Consider the following 21,710-nt stretch of genomic DNA (forward strand, 5'->3'; position numbering starts at 1 on the left):
TACCCGACACTCTGTTATAGTCGCTATGGTTCTCGTAATATCCCCTATAGCTGCGAAGAGCAGGGGTCTGCATTGCTGGGAACCAGGTTTCCTGGAGGGCAATGTAGAAGGCAGGTGTAAAGCTTAACAGTTGCCATAGCTCAGCCAGGTGGTGGAAAAAACCGCAGCAATTCCAATGGAGGATGACGTTATCATGTGGCTGGGAAGGCATGAAGCATGCAAGGAGGCAGGTTACACCCCAGGGTCACCTGCTGCCACCGATTGAGTATCTGTATACATTCTTATTGTGGATGAGGCATCAGTGAAATCCAGGTCCTCAGGGGCCGCTGAGATCTCCACCTCATCCGCAGGTGCAGAACTAGTGTTTGCTTGCCCTCTCGCTTCTCTTTAGGTGCTCACTGGGAGGACTCCTCTGAAATGATTGCCATGACAATTAACACACACACACACAGGAGGGGGAACACAGGAACTCCCCTCATGGAGTTGATGTCCACAGTCACCACAGAGAGGGGTCTGGGAACATTGGGAAGACACGTGTCCAAAACGCAAGCACTTATAACATCTCATAGGTGGTGGGATGTATGGCTTTACGTCACTTCGATTAACCGTAATCTTGACTTCTCAGAGAGGGTATCCCCTTCAAAGGCCAGGATAAAGGCACCAGTATCAATGCGATTGTCCTTTCGGCCCTTCTGAACACACAAAACAAAGTAAACACCCCACTGGCCTCAAGTGTCTGTAAGTTCATCAGTTTGAAGGATGAGGTCCCTGTGAAAAATTACATATTCAAAGACTGGTGGGGGGGGGGGGGGGGTAATGGACACAAGAATTGTAGCAAGATGGTCACAGGCACGAAGGGCCACAGACTTGGCAGCTGAAGCAGTTTTGATCAACAACAAATCCAACCACATCTTGCTCAGAGTGTCCACTTCGCCAAACTTGTCTTCAATGTGTTCCACAAAAAATAAAGGTTTGGTACCGGTGAAAGTATCCCCAGCAGTCCTGGTGCAAACCAGATACCAGGGGAAAGGTTTCGCCCCTAGCCGACTAGCCTGACCCTCCTCCCAGGGAAGCGAAGGCCAAAGGGGCAGAAGAAGCAGCACTAAAAGAACCATTTACATTCAAAGAGACGGCTGTAGAAAAACGGCAAGAGTTCTGGACCCATGTGTGTTTCATTTGCATAGCATCCACCCTGATACCATCCACTCTGATCATGAGCTGATCATGAGCTATCCCCACAGGCACCACCCACCCACAGCAAGGGCCGGCTGGCACAGCAGCCATTACCAGGAGTTCCAATGCTCCAGGATGACAAGCAACTACTCCTAGGCTTACATGAGAAGGTTACAACTCAGGTATCAGAAGTGTGATCCTTGTGTTTTCAGGGGGCTTGACCAGTAGAGTACATAGCAACCACACCACACGGGCTGGCTATCGTGCTGGCTCCGTACCCTAGCATCAGACAACGACGTGAAGGAAAAGATGGAAGGAACTAGGAGGCCACACGCCATGAGACACTAGGTAAGGTGCTCTTCCCTAAATGGCTCACACTACGGAATAGAAATTTAGTAATGGAGGTCAAACCCCAAAGGGGAACCAGAGAATGCCGAAAGAATGAGGTAATTACGAAACAAAACCAAATCGCAAAGCCAACAGAACCAGGACGATAGCGGGGCCAACATAAACAAGAACATCATGAGGGAGAGAGGAGAGGGCAGAGGGGAATGAGCAAGGACGGGAAGGGAAGGAAATGCACCCCAGGAAAGAAGGAAGGAAGGCTGCAATAGCTCGGGGCCCCGTGCTTGCCATGCACGTACTCATTAAAAGGACCGTGAGCCTCCTGAGCAGATGCACCATGGAAGTGAAAAGATGCTGCAAAGGTTGGGGCCCATGGGAGCCAAGCACGAATCTGCCAAAGAGTGTCGAGGCCCCTGGAGGAAATGTCAAATTTGATAAACAAAGTCCTGAAGGTGTATGTAGACAACTGAATCTCAAATCGATTTTTGCTAGAATTTTCATACATCTGGCAGAAAAATTAGGCGCAAAGAATATCGTAACTCACTTTATTAATTGTCAAAGAATAAAACAAAAATGCCACACATAGCATGCACATTCAACACTAAAGGGGACTGGCAAATAAAAACCATGTGTATTCTTTGAAAACCTGTTCCTAAAACATTTGGTGTTGGCCTGTAAGTCAGAACTGTGAACAGGTGAGAAGTGAAAAGAGTTGTCAATTTTTCTTAATGCATATGTTATATTTCAATGATAAATGTCTCTAGTGTAAGAAATTACAAGAGAGCTTGGGTGCAAAAATGTGGCGATATTCAGTTATTCTGTAAATACAAAGGCTAACTTCAGTTAAATGGTTCCTCATCAGTTTGAGAGAGATGACTTTTCTTTTTTTACAAATATACCAGTATGTAGAGAGACAAAAATTCTGCAAAGAACTGTTCCATAAGTAAATTCAAATATAAAGAAGAAAACTTTACTTGAAAAGCTCATCCACCTTGCACATAACATTGTTTTCCTTGACATAGTGATCCAAAAGCAAAACAAGTTCACTTAAAGGCGAGAGACACAATCGTTTGATAGCAGTTACTGTCAAGTTTATACAACCATGTACTGTGTTTCTGTAATGATAAGGCACTCACCTTACATATAACATCTGATTTCTGTTTGTTGTTGCTTCAGGGCCCAAACAGCTGATGTCCTAAGAGCCTACTTAAAATGGTTAATTACAGAATGAATCTGAAGTCACTTAGAGCTTAATCAACTGGAATAGAAGGATAGAGCGATAGCTAAAAACTATCACTTCATTTTTTAGGACGTTGCTCAAACAGATGAAAATTAAATTTCCTTCTCCATATTACTACGGCAAATGAAATGTAAAACACAATCTACAGTTGTGCTATCTGCTAAAATATCTGATAATTCAGATGGCAAACATACATTAAAACAAATGGGGACCCAAATAGCACCCTTCCTACTGGACCGTCAAAGGTATTGCGATTCAGGCAGTTTATTTGAACATCTTTAAATCCATGTGATATCTAGGAAACATGTCCTATGCACTTGTTTTCACTGTATTTGAAAGCTACTTACTGCCCGCACTTGCAGCTGTTCCAACAAAACATTTTCACAAGCTGCCGTAGCAACAGGTGGAATAGCACATAGCTTTCAAGTACAATGAGAACTGGTACACAGGACACATTTCCAGGTATTACAAGAATTTGAAGATGTTGAAATAAACTGCTGAATCACAATTCCTTTGAAGGACCAGTAGGAAGCATACTGTTTGGGTCCACATCTCACATGATGTGTGTTAGGTGGATGCCCCCAACATTACAAAGAGGCGGTGCAGTGTTGTATTAACTTGAAAATAACTGCTGTGAAAAGACCGTATCCCTCACCTTTAGGTGGGCTTATTTCATTTTTTGATTGATATGTCAAGGAAAATGATGTTATATGCAAGGTGAAGAGTGTTAAAAATATAATTTCCTTCTCTGTATTTGAATTTGTTTATGAAACTGTTCTTTGCAGAATTTTTACTTCTCATATATATCTACTTATTCGTAAAAAAAAAAATCTCTCTCATTACTGCTTGTATTCTTTCATTTATTTTACTAAAGTTCTCTGTTAAATATATAGTAACAGAATGATATATCACCACTTTTGTGCACCCAAGCTGTCTCTTGCAAATCTTTACACTGAATAGACATTTAACAATATAATATATGCATTAAGAAAAGGATTGACAATTCTTTCAAGCTCTCACCTGTTTACAGTTCTGACTTACAGGTCAAACACAAATATTTTAGGAACAGTTTTTCAAGGAATACATGATTTTTATTTACCAATTCCCTGTAGCGTTGAATGTGGTATTTTCATTTTATTCTTTGACAATGAATAAAGTCAGTCAGGATATTCTTCTTTACACAATTCACAAATTTCAAGAACAGCTTGGAAAAAATGTGTTTCACAACATTTTTCATAAAAGATCTGAATGATGTATTCTACTTTTCATACATTACAGCAACTTAGTGGGTTACATAATAGATGCATAAAAAACTGGGACCTGTAGGGCAACTGATTACTGGGGAAATTTAAGTCTGTCAAATGACTGGGCACAGAGCCCTGAGACTTCAAAATTGTATTTATCAAAAACGGTTAGAGTTCAGGTAGTGCTATTTGGCAGCTTTACTATTAAGGTAGGTATCCATGTACCAAATACGAAATAAATTCTGAAATGGTCAACTTATTACCCCCCCACACGATTACATGAAATGACCCTTGGGCAATCTGCAAGTTATGAAAAAGTGGCAAAATAAATTGAACACCATATGCACCAAAAATGCAGTTGTAATTTCGAGAGGTAGCACTGCCCATTTTTAACTCCCACGTTTGAGCCCCTCTCCACCATCATGCACACCTCAAAGAAGTGAAGAGCACACAACTTGGCCACGAGTCTGCAGTCCTTTACAATGAGGATGAATCCACCACTGAATGGAAACTCAAAACGCTCCTTAGTCAATGGCGTTAAGTGTAGGATGTACAGCGTATTTTCCTCAAAACTTTATCTTGGACATACTGTTTGTATTTTTATTTAAGTTGGTAAAAATTATAGTTAGTTAACAGTAGCTTAACTCTTTGCACTCTATATTACAAACGCTTGTTCTCTCCATGCGCTCCTATTTAAGCTGCACCTGCCCAGGCAGCGAGCACGCCACAGAGAACTGCACGAGTCTCTCTGTGGAAACAATGTGGTGGCCACTGACACACAACTAGGGTATACATTAAAACAAAAACTGTGCTTTCATTCAAATATTTACGAAAGTATTACAATACAAAACTTTTCACTGTGGGATATTTTTTGAAACTCTTCCATCGACATTTCATTCAAATTTTTTTACAGTAAGTCACTGTTCATCATCAAAATCATTTTAACTCTCATTTTCACCTCCGGAAGCTCTACACTCTCTCACTCAGGAAGGACTACAGATGAGAACTAGCCATTTCACACTTACTAACTTGAATGTAGTAATTACAGCCTTGCTCTCAACCCAACTGCTACAGTTCTACAACAAGTTAACACAGGCTTCCCCAGAAGCAGTACTATGCAGCAATGATGCCTCGTACAGTCAGAGTCAAGAATGGATAATGTGAGAGCTACGAAAAATTGTGTCTAATGAGGCTTCACATCTGAGTGAAAAACAAAATTCACAATGTGAGCACCACTACCCAATGTAGTGGAAAAGGGTTAATGCTTTAATTTAAAAAAAAAAGTTTTTCCAGAGGTACTTACTGTAGCAAGATCCTTCTGGCTCCAATTCTTGGACTGGCGGCCTTGCTGTATGAGTTTTCCTAAATCCAGTGGTACTTTTTCATGCTTCAGTTCTTCAGTCTCTCTGTCTAGTTTTGCAGTGTTTTTTGTTGTGCCATGTTGCTTGTTAGTAGCTGCACCCCCTGCAAAATATCTAAAATCAATGCTAAGCTGCTTCACACTGCAATGAACATGGTAAGTGTGACATGGTACACACATATTGTATCCCTCTCAGTAAATGTTCCTTGTAAATTAAATTTGTGGATTAACAGAAGCTTCAATGACTCAACCAAACAGCCACCTTTCAATCCAACCTAGACCTTGGGCTTAATTACGTGTCGCTACAACAAACCTTCCAAAAATTAATATAGATGAAAAATAACTACTGCTAACATTCTCCTCTATATACGAGGGCTATCCACAAAGTACATTATGTTTTGTAATTAAAAATAAATAAAGTATTGGAATTTTTTTTTAAATATGTACAGATGAAAGCCACACTTAAATACTACTTTTCTAGATAGTTGCCATTTCAATTAAGGCACTTATCGTAGCGATGGACGAGCTTGGAAATTCCTTCGTCGTAAAATTCTGCCGCCTGTGCCTTCAACTACGTGGTCATCTCTTCTTGAAGCTGTGCATCGTCATCAAAACGCTGCATAGCCAACCACTTCTTCATTGCTGGGAATAAGTGGAAGTCGCTCGGTGCCAGGTCGGGACTGTACGCTGGATGAGGAAACAACGCCCACTTAAAAGATTCGAGAACTTCACGAGTGGCATATGCCGTGTAGGCCCAGGCGTTGTCGTGAATCAGCAAGATCTTTGAGCCCAACTTTCCCCTGCACTTGTTGTGTATTGCTCTTCTGAGGTTGTGCAGAGTTTGGCAATACCTTTGAGAGTTTATTGTAGTGCCTCTTTCCAGAAAATCCACAAAAATCACACCTTTTCTGTCCCAAAAGAAGAGGTAACCACATGGTTGAAGGTGCAGGCGGCCGAATTTTACGACGAAGGAATTTCCAAGCTCGTCCATCGCTACGATAAGTGCCTTAATTTAAATGGCAACTATGTAGAAAAGTAGTATTGAAGTGTGGCTTTCATCTGTATATAATAAAAAAATTTGAATACTTTATTTTTAATTCCAAAACTTAATGTACTTTGAGGATAGCCCTCGTGTGTTCATGCACAGAGGATATAAAATGTCTTTACATTATGGGATGAAGCAGACATATGCCGCTGGTAGGTTCAGTTTACACAAATTCATAACCATTCGTTAAACCCTATAATTCCCATGCTTTACAACCTGTCAACATTAATTGTGACTGGCATGCCTCTATTGCAAGCAAGCAACTGAACAAATAGTTTCTCAAAACAGGAACATATTTCTCGAGTCTTCTTTCTTCTTCTTTTTCTTGTGTCTTTGTCCCACACCAGTGCAGGGTTGGCATGGCTATTAATGGATAGGGAATAGATTGTTTAAGGGGTGGCCAAATGCCCTTCCTATCACCAACTCGTTACCCACAGAATTAAATATGTGTGTTGCAACTATAAGAGTAAAACATTATCCATATCCATTTATAAATGTTGTAAAATTGTTACCAGAGACCGGGCTTGGTACCAGTATTCACCTCGTGCAAAGTAGGAAACTGCCTACAAACCACACCTCGCTGGTTGGCACACCACCCCTCAATGTTAATCCACTGGGTGGATTCAATCCAGCACCAGCGCACTCCCCAGTCCTGAAAGTGGCGCATTGACATGCATGGCTATCTGCACAAATAAACAAACTTACAGGATAGAGAGGAATATTCAACACTAGTCGTCGGCTTTGACCAGTGGAATAGGAAACGCGAGATAAACCTTGTAAACAACATGGTGACTATAATATTACCATTGGCAGTATCTTCCCAAGACGTCCAGACAAATGCAAGGGTGAGACTGCTTGTCACTGGGAGCTCCAATGCCAGGCACGTGATGGAGCAGTGGGTAGATTGGGACAAAAGGTCAGTGTCTACTCCACTTGCTTGCTGGGAGAGGGGTACTTCCCCAAGATGTGGAGGAAGCTCCACCAGCAGCAACTAAGCGCAATGGGTCCAACCGCCTACAAATCACTGCTCATGTAAGCACAGATGACTCCTGCCATCTGATTCTGAGGTCATCTTTGGTTCCTACAGGTGGCTAGCTGCTTTGGTGGAGAACACTATCCTTGCCAACAGGGTGGAAGCAGAGCTATCATTTTGCAGCATTGTTCTCAGTATCAATGCTCAGATGATTCTGTGACAATCTTTGATGTGGATTCCTCGACCTCCACTACTGGGTGAATTGCAGGGCACCCCTCTCTTAACACGCCAGGACAGGAACGTCTCTGCATAGGTTCAATAAGATGTATTCTGATTTCAAACAGGATAGCATTCATCATAGCAGTTTGCACAAAGAAAATGTTAATATAGCACTAGTAAACTGCAGGAGCATCTATGGAAAAGGTTCTAGAACTAGTCTCTCTTACCAAATGGAAACAATACCCTCAAAGTACTAGAGACAAAGCTGACACACCAGACGTTAAAAGCAATAAAATTCTAAATGTACATTGTAAAGATAGGATGAACACTGGTGTGGAGGCATGTTTAATGCCATAAAAAAGGGCGGTCATCAAGCAAAGTTTAAGATTTTGCCATGTTGTTGTTGTCTTCAGTCCTGAGACTGGTTTGATGCAGCTCTCCATGCTACTCTATCCTGTGCAAGCTGCTTCATCTCCCAGTACCTACTGCAACCTACATCCTTCTGAATCTGTTTAGTGTACTCATCTCTCGGTCTCCCTCTACGATTTTTACCCTCCACGCTGCCCTCCAATGCTAAATTTGTGATCCCTTGATGCGTCAAAACATGTCCTACCAACCGATCCCTTCTTCTAGTCAAGTTGTGCCACAAACTTCTCTTCTCCCCAATCCTATTCAATACCTCCTCATTAGTTACGTGATCTATCCACCTTATCTTCAGTATTCTTCTGTAGCACCACATTTCGAAAGCTTCTATTCTCTTCTTGTCCAAACTAGTTATCGTCCATGTTTCACTTCCATACATGGCTACACTCCAAACAAATACTTTCAGAAACGACTTCCTAATACATAAATCTATATTCGATGTTAACAAATTTCTCTTCTTCAGAAACGCTTTCCTTGCCATTGCCAGTCTACATTTTATATCCTCTCTACTTCGACCATCATCAGTTATTTTACTTCCTAAATAGCAAAACTCCTTTACTACTTTAAGTGTCTCATTTCCTAATCTAATTCCCTCAGCATCACCCGATTTAATTTGACTACATTCCATTATCCTCGTTTTGCTTTTGTTAATGTTCATCTTATATCCTCCTTTCAAGACACTGTCCATTCCGTTCAACTGCTCTTCCAAGTCCTTTGCCGTCTCTGACAGAATTACAATGTCATCGGCGAACCTCAAAGTTTTTACTTCGTCTCCATGAATTTTAATACCTACTCCAAATTTTTCTTTTGTTTCCTTTACTGCTTGCTCAATATACAGATTGAATAACATCGGGGAGAGGCTACAACCCTGTCTCACTCCTTTCCCAACCACTGCTTCCCTTTCATGCCCCTCGACTCTTATTACTGCCATCTGGTTTCTGTACAAATTATAAATAGCCTTTCGCTCCCTGTATTTTACCCCTGCCACCTTTAGAATTTGAAAAAGAGTATTCCAGTCAACATTGTCAAAAGCTTTCTCTAAGTCTACAAATGCTAGAAACGTAGGTTTGCCTTTTCTTAATCTTTCTTCTAAGATAAGTCGTAAGGTCAGTATTGCCTCACGTGTTCCAACAAATCGACGGAATCCAAACTGATCCTCCCCGAGGTCTGCATCTACCAGTTTTTCCATTCGTCTGTAAAGAATTCGCGTTAGTATTTTGCAGCCGTGGCTTATTAAACTGATAGTTCAGTAATTTTCACATCTGTCAGCACCTGCTTTCTTTGGGATTGGAATTATTATATTCTTCTTGAAGTCTGAGGGTATTTCGCCTGCCATATGGTGGCCAAATTTGGGCAGCTGAATAGGATTTGAGCCACCATGGGACAGGTATTACACCGACAGTGGGTTGAATCCTCACATCAGAGGATGAAGCAGTGGGTCAGCCAAGTGCAGCCACCGCATAGCCGACAGAGCTCAGATGATTCCCTGTAGGAAGCATGCAAGGAAGACTGCCAAATGTCATGGTCTCCTTCAGGGTTCACAGTTTATCTGGAGAAGCCAGGTCACACCAACGCACATTCCAATTCTCCAACAACTGTCAGTGTACAGTCAACTGCAGGTCCAGTTCCAGTACCTCATTTCCGAAGTCAACATCTTGGTACCTAACTGTGGCGACCATTTAACGTGTTTGTTCCCTGGGACCTCACTGTGACCATAGGTCCATACAAAGATAACCAACTGTCCAGCATGCTGGAGAGCATACAGGAGATCCAGGATGGTCCCAACCAATGAGTGGCGAGGGTAGCACTGGTCAAGTGCCTGAAGACTACTCAAGGAGTCACTGCCAATTAAGAATGGCTTGTCAGCACAAGAACAAAGGTGGCTGAGGGCTCGAGCAATGGCAACCAATTCTGCATTGAATGCAATGCAATCGTTCAGGAGGAAACATAGTTCACTGCATCTGTATGTGGGTACGCAAAACTGGTACATCTGTCAACTGTAGAGCCATCAGTGTATACCATGGCTGAGCCCGAAAACACATCGAGGACATCCAGGAACAGACACGAAAAACCATAGTGTCTACCGAGTACTTTTGTCCAACGGCAGCAAATCAGGACAGAGTATACACCATGGGGTGCAAGCAATTTCAGCCCGACAAGAAACGTCAGTGGGGAAAGATGGAGTTCAAAGCAGAGGCTCGGTATGTTATCTGCTATCGTGACATCAGATCTTGGCCTCTGTTATGAAAGGTAGATCTCTCTACCAGGAAAAAGGACATAAGAGTCTAGATGCTCAGGGGAGCAGCAAATGTGTTGCATAGAGAAACAGCAATTGTTAGCGCCTAACCTGTAGGGGAGGGATGCCAGCCTCTGCAAGTAGGCTGTTCACAGGGCTGGTCCAAAAGGCACATGTCGCAAATGGGACCCCACAATGGTGTGTCCGGTCCAGCATCTACAATGCTGAAGGCGGTGCTGAGACATACGCGAGGCTCTGATAATCAAGACACAACAGGATTAGAGCTTTGAAGAGCCACAAAAATGTAGATGGTCTGCACCCCAGCTGGTATTACAGAGACAGATTAAGGTGCTATCAACATGTTCGCTAAGTTCTTGAAGATGGGAAAGCCATGTCAACCGCCATCAAAGATCAATCCCAAAAAATAAGACTACTACTCACTGAGCATTTGGTCACTGAGGCAGATTTCTGGTTGAAAATGGACAGTATGACAGCGACAGAAGTGCACGACACGTTTTGCAGTGGTTTTGTAGGACTCTCCTTGAGAGATCAGGAGTGCACTACACAAAGAAAGCAGCTACTCGGGTAGCAAAATACTTGTTGAATGCACATGAGGCTAAGCAGTAGTTTAAGGTGTTCTGATGAACGCTCTCCAGTCGATATACAGCAATGGAAGCCAGGTGGGATTCAGAGTAAAGACACTTCGACTGTCAAAATTTTATAAATAAACTATCGAAGTATTGATAATAATGTAGCTGAATTTACTGCCCTTCAAGAACGTTCTCACACAGTAATTATTCTTGTGACAGAATTGGTTGAAACCCGAAATGGAAAGCTCCGAGATATTTAGCGGGTCATGGAATGTAAACTGGTAAGATAGATTAAGAGGCCATAGAAGGAGGTGGTTCATTGCAGTTGACAAAAATATTGCCTTATTGAGGTCGAAGTTGAGTGGGACAGTGAAGTTATCTGGTTGCATATGACAGGTGTCAGTGAAATCAGTTAATTGTTTGATGATTTTATCGGCCACTCGATTCCACTGTTAGAGTGAAAGTAAGTCTAACTGGGTTGTCTATGGACTCATTGCAGTGGGTACAATAGAGTCACGTGAAATACTTTTGAACATGTGTTCTGAAAAGTCTCTCGAGCAGCTAGCTCGGCAGCTCGCAACAACTGAATATCTTAGATCTTTCAGCTACAAATAGGCTGGACATTACTGAAAATGTTAGTACAGAAATGGGAATTAGCTATCAGGATGTCAATAGCAACTATGGTTAAGAAAGTTAATAAATCAGTCAGGAGGCTAGGAGAGTTTCTGCCAAATACAGCAGAAAGCAGTTGTTAGCATCTCGCTTAGACAGTGCATTGACATCACTTACTTCCGATCAGATTGATGTAGATGAATTATGGGCAAAGTTTCAGCAGATTATAAATGTGGTCTGGAGAGCTATGTGCCTAATAAGGAAAAGACCCACCATAGTTTAATAACAAAATTTGGAAAATGCTGAGGAAGCAGAGGCTGCTGCACTCTCGGTTCAAAAGAGAACGCACAAATGACAACAAGAAAAGGTTGTCAGAGATTCGTGCATCAGTGAAACGATCTATACATGAAGCTTACAACAGCTACCACCATCACACCTTAGCAAAAGATCTGGCAGGAAACAGAAGAAAATTCTGGTTCTATGTAAAAATCACTAAGAATCTAAGGCTTTCAGTCAGTCCCTTGTTAACCAGTCTTGTGTGGGAGTTGAAGACATCCAGGCTGATCAAATTGTCAATAGTAGAAAGGTTTTGTCAAAAACAGCCCTGCGACAGAGTCAGAAGACCTCAAGACTCAAAGTACCAACACGACCATTAGCTCATGATATGTTCCAAGCAACTTGCACAGAACATTAGTGAGATTAATTTGGGTGATAGCTGTCCATCTCAAGGTGGCTGTTTACCAGTTTCCGTGCTGGGACTATCATGCTTTCTTATCACTGAGACGGTAACTCACCCTCACTATGGATACTGTTGAAAATGGCAATGATGCGATGTTGGCAAACCACTGATGAGTGTTTGAGCATTTGGCTGAGGGTGTTGTCTGGCCCCGAAGCCATCTCAAGGCAAAGGGCTAGGGCACTGAGCAATTCCCACTCACTGACCAGAACATTTTGAGGTTCCCGGTGACATGTAGTAAATGGCAAACAAAGTCTCTCCATCCATTGTCTGAGGACACGAAATGCAGGCTGATGATCATCAGATGCAGAAACTCTAGCATAATGAAAAACAAAATGCAAAATGTTTGGCAGAGCATCTGGATCAGTATAGACCACTAAACGCACAGGGTACCGGTGTCTATGGAGGTGTTGAATCTTTACCCAGACCTGCAAAGGAGGGTAACTTGGTAGAATGGTAGCAACAGCATTCTTATTTCTATCTTTTATGAGGTGGTAGTCCTTGGCACACAGTCATTTGAAGGCAATTAGTTGCTCCATTGATGGATGTTGCCATGGCACTGGAGAGCCTGCCTCCGATCTAAGGGTCACAGCGATTTTGGGGGTCCACAAAGGAAGTGTCTTCCGAAGGGAGATCCTCATGAATAAGGGACTGCTGAGTCAGCTGCTGACAGAATGGTTCCAGTTTTTCTCTGGAGAACTGAATCAATACCTTCATGTGGCAGGGTGTAAAAGGCAACAGCAAGGGCGAAAGCAACCCAATTGGCTTTGGGGAGAGCCCATCTGGGTGGACACTCGGGCAAGGTGTGCCAAGAGAATGTGAAAACAATTGGAAAATGCTGCTGTTGCATAGGTCATAGAAGACTCTCCCCAATGGATGGTCAGGAAAAGACTTGGGCTGCAAATGGAAAGATCAAGGGCCAAATCAGACCCATATGCCACAATGAAGTGTGTGGTGACACCAATATTCAAGAGGCAAAGATAGAGCTCTTCGAGCAAGTTTTCGACAGCTTTACTGTGGCCCGTGGTTGGAGTTCCAGCACACAAAGGGTTGTGAGCATTGAAGTCATTTAATATTAGGATGGGTAGGGGAAACTGAGGAAAAAAGTGCAGACACTTCATCAGGAGGGAGATACACCTTACAGATGGTGAATTCCAGAGATGTCTTCACACAAACAGCCACAGCCTCCAACATCATATTAAGTGGCATTTGTCTGCTGCACACACAGTCCAGAACATACATGCAAACACCACCTGAAGCTCTTCAAAGGGTGACTCTTAAAATAGCCCTGACAGCCACAGGCGCCAGGGATCTGCACAGCCAGAAGACAAGTATCCTGGAGAGCGTTGCAAAAAAAACCATAGGAATGCACAAAAGATGCCGTAGTTCAAGAAAGTGGCCAAAAAACTGCTACACTTCCACTGGAGGATCAGGCTATCAGTCTTCTGTGAGGGTGTGGAGTGACCAAGGAGGCAGGTAATGTCTCTGGACCACCCATTGCCACTGGTTGTGAAGGTACACTATTAACACACAGTGTTCCGAATCAGGTTATGTAGAGGTGTCAGGGGCCATAATAACCACCAGGTACGCTGCCTTGGATACACAGGTGACACATTCAAGTTCTGGCGGCACAGGGCCACCAGAATCTCCCCATTTGTTGGAGGACTACTACTTGTCCTTGGACGATTTAGACTGTCTGTGAGGGTCTATCTGCTGCAAATTGTGGGACAGGGAAGGAAGGCAAAGTCCTAAAACTTGAAAGCTGTGGCTCCTTCGGCCACTGGCTGACATCCAGTTGCAGGTCACCAGAGTTCAGGGAAGGGAGCGTCCCGAAGGATTCGTTCTTTAAAAAGGGCGTAAGAAGAGCACATTGCTTCTCTGGCTGGGGATTGGGAACTGACGTCCCCAGCAGACAAGAGTGTTGATAATCCTGAACGGGTTGTGGATGAAGCAGTAGGAAGAGAACTCCCAGCCACAAGGATGGGAGGTGAAGTTGAACAGATCCAAGAGCCAGATGCAGACGACACGGAGGGCCAAGTCACAGTCACTAAAGAGGATGATGATGCCACAGCAGCAATCATAATACTGTAAGTAGTAGGGGACTATTTCTTCTTGGCATCTTTATGCGCGAGGCGATCAAGAGTCTTGTATTCCTGACTTTTCTTTTCTCGTCTGAAAATTGTGCAGTCTGGTAAACAAGGAATGGTGCTCCTTGCAGTTGACACAGATGGGGGGAGGGGCAAAAGAAGCACAATTCCTACAGATGCGCTGGCATTACAATGCAAAGAGGGGTGTCCAATCACTTCCAGTCAAGTTGTGCCACAGACTTCTCTTCTCCCCAATCCTATTCAATACTTCCTCATTAGTTATGTGATCTACCCATCTAATCTTCAGCTGCATCTGTAGCACCACATTTCAAAAGCTTCTATTCTCTTCTTGTCCAAACTATTTATCGTCCATGTTTCACTTCCATACATGGCTACACTCCATACAAATACTTTCGGAAACGACTTCCTGACACTTAAATCTATACTCGATGTTAAATTTCTCTCCTTCAGAAACGCTTCCCTTCCCATTGCCAGTTTACATTTTATATCCTCTCTACTTTGACCATCATCAGTTATTTTGCTCCCCAAATAGCAAAACTCCTGTACTAATTTAAGTGTCTCATTTCCTAATCTAATTCTCTCAGCTTCACCCAACTGAATTAGACTACATTCCATTATCCTCGTTTTGCTTTTGTTGATGTTGATCTTATATGCTCCTTTCAAGACACTATCCATTCCATTTAACTGCTCTTCTAAGTCCTTTGCTGTTTCTGACAGAATACAATGTCATCAGCGAACCTCAAAGCTTTTAATTCTTCTCCATGGATTTTAATATCTACTCCGAATTTTTCTTTTGTTTCCTTCACTGCTTGCTCAATATACAGATTGAATAACATCAGGGAGAGACTACAACCCTGTCTCACTCCCTTCCTAATCACTGCTTCCCTTTCATGTCCCTTATGTTAATGGCCTTCATTAACAAGTCGTAAAAGCACCCCTTCATTAATAAAACAAAACTACGTCAGCTGCTGAGAAACTGTCTCCTAATTTGTCACCCACAATCTGTTAAGTCAGAATGAGCCATACTGCATTCCAGATACCTTAAACTTTATGGTGTGATATTAATCAGAGGCCTGTTTCCGGAATACCTGCCAAGAGTGTTTTCTGGTAGCCAGTTTAGCCAGGCTATAAGCGAGTTCATTCCCCAGGATCCCACCATGGCCCAGGTTCCAAACGAACATCACTGAGCATCCACACTGTTCAAAGGTATACAGGGAATCCTGGATAGCAATGACCAAGGGATGGCAAGGGAAACAATGGTCGAGTGCTTGTAAAATGCTTAAGGAGTTGCTGCAGATGAGAAAGGACCCACTGGTGTAGGAATAGATATGCTCAGGAGCACAAGAGATGGCTATCCACTCCACAGTGAAAACACTACAGGCACCTGGCAAGGAGCACTTGTGTAAGAAAAGCCTACATGACCAACAATCATCAGACCATCAGTACAGAGATTGGAATGTAAAATCTGGTGTGCAATCTTTCTTAAAATTAGTCAAATCTAAAACAAGTTTGGGTCTCCAGAGGAGCCAAGGTGGAGATCTGCTCCAACTGCGACGCAAAACACAAAGACCAGCCAAAGACATCGCAGCGAGGCAATCCTGTGCGTAATCCCATAGGGCTGCGTAGCATGTTGCCGGTTATGAAATAACTGTGCCAGAGGAGGCTGAGCAACAGTATGGTATGCAGGGGTGTATGGTGTGGACAAAGTTTTATATGCCTGGCGCACATGTTTTCTGTTTCGTTTTATATTCCTGTTCTGGGATTTTTCTTTGACACCCGTCTCACTGTGTTACTGAACGGGCACTGAAGACCTTGCTGTCGTGCGCCCAAAACCCCTCTACTACTACTACTACTACTACTACTACTACTACTAGTAGTAGTAGTAGTAGTAGTAGTAGTAGTAGTAGTAGTACAGGCTACTTCAGAACACTGGAATGGGGAAAAATTGGCAGAGGATGGTCTCCAGATGGACCAAGCCTTTCGGAGCTTGTAATAGGTCAAGATGAAGCTGTGGCTGATGGATGCACCATGGAGGTGTATGTGAATGGGTCCAGAGTAGAGGTTGAAGAGGAAACAACTGAAGTCCAGAGAGGAGAGACCATATGTGTATTGCGATTGTAATCCCCAATGTGGGAGATGGATTATGGCATTTGGAAAGAGGATGCAGTACTTCGAATTCTTAGAGGAGCTGGAAATGTGGGGAGCATAACTGACACACTGCTGTTGGCACCTGATCGACAGAGGAGGAGGAGGGGCGGGGGGAGTTCCAGCCTCCACGAGTCAGCTATTCACAGGACTACTTTGAAAAGCTCCTTTTGCAAGTATAACCCCACAGTAGTGTACTGGATCCAGTATCCTCAATGCTGAGGGTGATGCTGAACTATATGCCAGACTCTCATAATCAATGCAGGATTGTATCAGGGCTTTTCATTTCCTTGTGGATGCGGTCCGGCCCTGGGACTGTATCAATGCGGCGGGCTAGGACATTGACAAATTCCCACTCAATGAAGGGAGCATTATATGGCTCGAGGTAGCATGCGGTAAAAGATAATGGCTTTCACTCCACTTGCTGTTTTAGAACATGAAGGACATACTGATATTTCTGAGGCTGAGGCTCGAGCATAATGCAAATCAAAATGTTCAGCGACGGTGTCTGGGTCACTGCAGACAATACCTTTCAATGTAATACCAGCTATACCTGCAGGCATCTGGTATTCTTAAAGACGTCTGATCTTAGCCCAAACCTGTGAAGGAGAGGTACACGGTGCGATGGCTGAAGCATATTATTCCCAGCCTTCTATCTTCTGTCGTCCTATTAGATGGCAGACCTGGGCAGAGAGCTGCTTAAAGTCAACGATGTGTTCATTGACAGTTGCCGTCTATAGTATTAGAGAGCCTGCCCCCCAATCTCTAATGGCCACTGATTTCCGATGACCACCAAGGTACCAGCTTCAGGCTCTGTCTCAGGCTGATACTGATCTTTGGCCTGACATGGCTGCTTGTCCTGTTCCAGAGGTTGCCCCTCAGTCTGCAAGATCTGGGCGGTCGCAGAGGGTGGGCTTACTGGTAGTTGGGAGCTCCAACGTCAGGCACGTAAGGGGGCCCCTTAGGGATATGGCAGCAAGAGAAGGGAAGAAAACTAAAGTGTGCATACCGGGAGCAGTCAGTCCAGATGTGGAAAGGGTCCTTCCGGATGCACCCATCTGCAGGTGGTCGCTCATGTCGGCACCAATGATGTGTGTCGCTATGGATCGGAGGAAATCCTCTCTGGCTTCCGGCGGCTACCTGATTTGGTGAAGACTGCCAGTCTCGCTAGCGGGATGAAAGCAGAGCTCACCCTCTGCAGCATCGTCAACAGGACTGACTGTGGACCTTTGGTACAGAGCCGAGTGGAGGGTCTGAATCAGAGGCTGAGACGGTTCTGCGACTGTGTGGGCTGCAGATTCCTCGACTTGCGCCATAGGGTGGTGGAGTTTCGGGTTCCGCTGGATAGGTCAGGAGTCCACTACAGGCAGCAAGCGGCTACACGGGTAGCATGCGTTGTGTGGCATGGGCTGGGCAGTTTTTTAGTTTAGATGGCCTCGGGCAAGTACAGAAAGGGCAACAGCCTCAAAGGGTGCGGGGCAAAGTCAGGACATGCGGGGACCAAGCAGCAATCGGTATTGTAATTGTAAACTGTTGAAACTGCATTGGTAAAGTACCGGGACTTCAAGCGCTGGTAGAAAACACCAAAGCTGAAATCGTTATAGATACAGAAAGCTGGCTGAAGCCAGAGATAAAATCTGCCGAAATTTTTACAAAGGCACAGACGGTGTTTAGAAAGGATAGACTGCATGCAACCGGTGGTGGCGTGTTTGTCGCTGTTAGTAGTAGTTTATCCTGTAGTGAAGTAGAAGTGGATAGTTCCTGTGAATTATTATGGGTGGAGGTTACACTCAACAACCGAGCTAGGTTAATAATTGGCTCCTTTTACCGACCTCCCGACTCAGCAGCATTAGTGGCAGAACAACCGACAGAAAATTTGGAATACATTTCAAATAAATTTTCTCAGCATGTTGTAGTCTTAGGTGAAGATTTCAATTTACCAGATATAGACTGTTTAGGATGGGTGGTAGGGACAGAGCATCGAGTGACATTATACTGAGTGCACTATCCAAAAATTACCTCGAGCAATTAAACAGAATACAGACTCGTGGAGATAACATCTTTGACCTACTGATAACAAACAGACCCGAACTTTTCGACTGTGTTTGTGCAAAACAGGGAATCAGTAATCATAATACCATTGCAGCATCCCTGAGTATGGAAGTTAGTAGGAATATAAAAAAAGGGGGGAAGCTTTATCTGTTTAGCAAGAGTAATAGAAGGCAGATTTCAGACTACCTAACAGATCAAAACAAAAATTTCTGTTCCGACACTGACAATGTTGAATGTTAATGCAAAAAGTTCAAGGCAATCGTAAAATGCATTTTAGACAGGTACGTGCAGAGTAAAACTGTGAGGGAAGGGAAAAACCCACAATGGTACAACAACGAAGTTAGGAAACTACTGCGAAAGCAAAGAGAGCTTTACTCCAAGTTTAAACGCAGCCAAAACCTCTCAGACAAACAGAAGCTAAACGATGTCAAAGTTAGGGTAAGAAGGGCTATGAGTGAAGCGTTCAGTGAATTCGAAAGTAAAATTCTATGTACCGACTTGACAGAAAATCCTAGGAAGTTCTGGTCTTATGTTAAATCAGTAAGTGGCTCGAAACAGCATATCCAGACACTCCGGGATGATGATGGCATTGAAACAGAGGATGACAGGCGTAAAGCTGAAATACTAAACACCTTTTTCCAAAGCTGTTTCACAGAGGAAGACCGAACTGCAGTTCCTTCCCTAAATCCTCGCACAAACGAAAAAATGGCTGACGTCAATATAAGTGTCCAAGGAATAGAAAAGCAAGTGGAATCACTCAACAGAGGGAAGTCCACTGGACCTGACGGGATACTGATTCGATTCTACACAGAGTACGCGAAAGAACTTGCCCCCCTTCTAACAGCCGTGTACCGCAAATCTCTAGAGGAACGGAAGGTTCCAAATGATTTGAAAAGAGCACAGGTAGTCCCAGTCTTCAAGAAGGGTCGTCGAGCAGATGCGCAAAACTATAGACCTATATCTCTGATGTCGATCTGTTCTAGAATTTAGAACATGTTTTTTGCTCGCGTATCATGTTGTTTTTGGAAACCCAGAAACTGTAGGAACCAACATGGATTCCAAAAACAGCGATCGTGTGAGACCCAACTCGCTTTATTTGTTCATGAGACCCAGAAAATATTAGATGCTATTTTCCTTGACTTCTGGAAGGTGTTCGATATAGTTCCGCACTGTCACCTGATAAACAAAGTAAGAGCCTACAGAATATCAGACCATCTGTGTGGCTGGATTGAAGAGTTTCTAGCATACAGAACACAGCATGTTGTTATCAATGGAGAGACGTCTACAGACATTAAGGTAACCGCTGGCGTGTCACAGGGGAGTGTTATGGGACCATTGCTTTTCACAATATATATAAATGACCTAGTAGATAGTGTCAGAAGTTCCATGCGGCTTTTCGCGGGTGATGCTGTAGTATACAGAGAATTTGCAGCATTAGAAAATTGCAGCGAAATGCAGAAAGATCTGCAGCGAATAGGCACTTGGTGCAGGGAGTGGCAACTGACCCTTAACATAGACAAATGTAATGTATTGCGAATACATAGAAAGAAGGATCCTTTATTGTATGATTATATTATAGCAGAACAAACACTGGTAGCAGTTACTTCTGTAAAATATCTGGGAGTATGCGTGCGAAACAATTTGAAGTGGAATAGTAGTAGTAGTAGTAGTAGTAGTAGTAGTAGTAGAGGGGTTTTGGGCGCACGACAGCAAGGTGTTCAGCACCCGTTCAGTAACATAGTGAGACGGGTGTCAAGAAAATGATCATATAAAATTAATTGTTGGTAAGGCGGGGTACCAGGTTAGGATTCATTGGGAGAGTCCTTAGAAAATGTAGCCATCAACAAAGGAGGTGGCTTACAAAACACTCGTTCGACCTATACTTGAGTATTGCTCATTGGTGTGGGATCCGTACCAGATCGGGTTGACGGAGGAGATAGAGAAGATCCAAAGAAGAGCGGCGCGTTTCGTCACAGGGTTATTTGGTAACCGTGATAGTGTTACGGAGATGTTTAGCAAACTCAAGTGGCAGACTCTGCAAGAGAGGCGCCCTGCATCGCGGTGTAGCTTGCTCGCCAGGTTTCGAGAGGGTGCGTTTCTGGATGAGGTATTTAATATATTGCTTCCCCCTACTTATACCTCCCGAGGAGATCACGAACGTAATATTAGAGAGATTGGAGCACGCACGGAGGCTTTCAGACAGTCGTTCTTCCCGCAAACCATACGCGACTGGAACAGGAAAGGGAGGTAATGACAGTGGCACGTAAAGTGCCCTCCGCCACACGCCATTGGGTGGATTGCGGAGTATAAATGTAGATGTACTGTCTTCCCTGAGGCAAAAGGAATCACTAAATCAGCAGATGAAAGAATGGCTGTAGCTGTACTCTGGCCTGCCTCATTGACATCTCCATGTGGTGGGGAGCCAAGGTTGACAGCGTAGGCAAAAGCATTTCAGTTAGCACTGGTGAGAGACAATCTGGGCAGGCGTCCAGGGGAGTGAAGCTGAGGGAGGGACAGGAAGATTGGGAAGTGGTCACTACAACATAAGTCATCGTGGACTCTCCAGTGAAAAGATGGGAGAAAACTGGGACTGCAAATGGAAAGATCAATGATTGTGCAGTTCCATGCACCACAGTGAAGTATGTGGAGATATCAGAATTTAAGAGGCAAAGGTCAGGTTGTGCCAGTACGTTTTTGAGGCCTTTACCCCAGTCAATGATCGTGGTTCCACCTCACAAATGGTTATGGGTGTTTAAATCATTCAAGATCATGAAAGGTCAGAGGAGCTGAGAATCCAATGCAAATAATATGTTCTCAGGCATGTCATCACCGTAAGGGAGGTAAACACTGAGGATGGTAACATCCTGAAATACCCTTACCCGAACAGCCACAGCCTCCAGAGATGTATAAAGAGGTGGAAGTTTGCTATATAGAGCGTCTGGAACATATATGCAAACTATGCCCGACACCCTGTCACACATAGCATGACTCTAATATCCCCAGTATCCATGACGGACCAGTGTCCACATTGATGGAAACCAAGTATCATGAAGTGCAATGTAAGAGGCATAGGAAGTGCTTAAAAGATGTTGCAGCTCAGCCAGATGGTGGAAAAAACACTACAATTCCAATGGAGAATAATGTTGACAATGTATTGTGAGGCCATGAAGGGATCAAGGATGCAGGGTATGCCTTAGGGTCACCTGCTG

The 21,710-nt window shown here is 43.6% G+C and overlaps 1 protein-coding gene across 3 annotated transcripts in view; it reads right to left on the reverse strand.

Moving 5' to 3' along the window:
* Nucleotides 1-21,710, reverse strand: part of LOC126365931 (endothelial differentiation-related factor 1 homolog) — a 74,472-nt gene that overhangs the window by 33,608 nt on the left and 19,154 nt on the right. For all 3 annotated transcript variants that reach the window (XM_050008699.1, XM_050008700.1, XM_050008698.1), the window contains one exon: nucleotides 5,306-5,466. In XM_050008699.1, the coding sequence (XP_049864656.1) occupies nucleotides 5,306-5,466 (161 nt within the window). The remainder of the gene's footprint in view (nucleotides 1-5,305; nucleotides 5,467-21,710) is intronic.

Source organism: Schistocerca gregaria, chromosome 4 (assembly GCF_023897955.1).
Source record: "Schistocerca gregaria isolate iqSchGreg1 chromosome 4, iqSchGreg1.2, whole genome shotgun sequence".
NCBI lineage: Eukaryota > Metazoa > Arthropoda > Insecta > Orthoptera > Acrididae > Schistocerca > Schistocerca gregaria.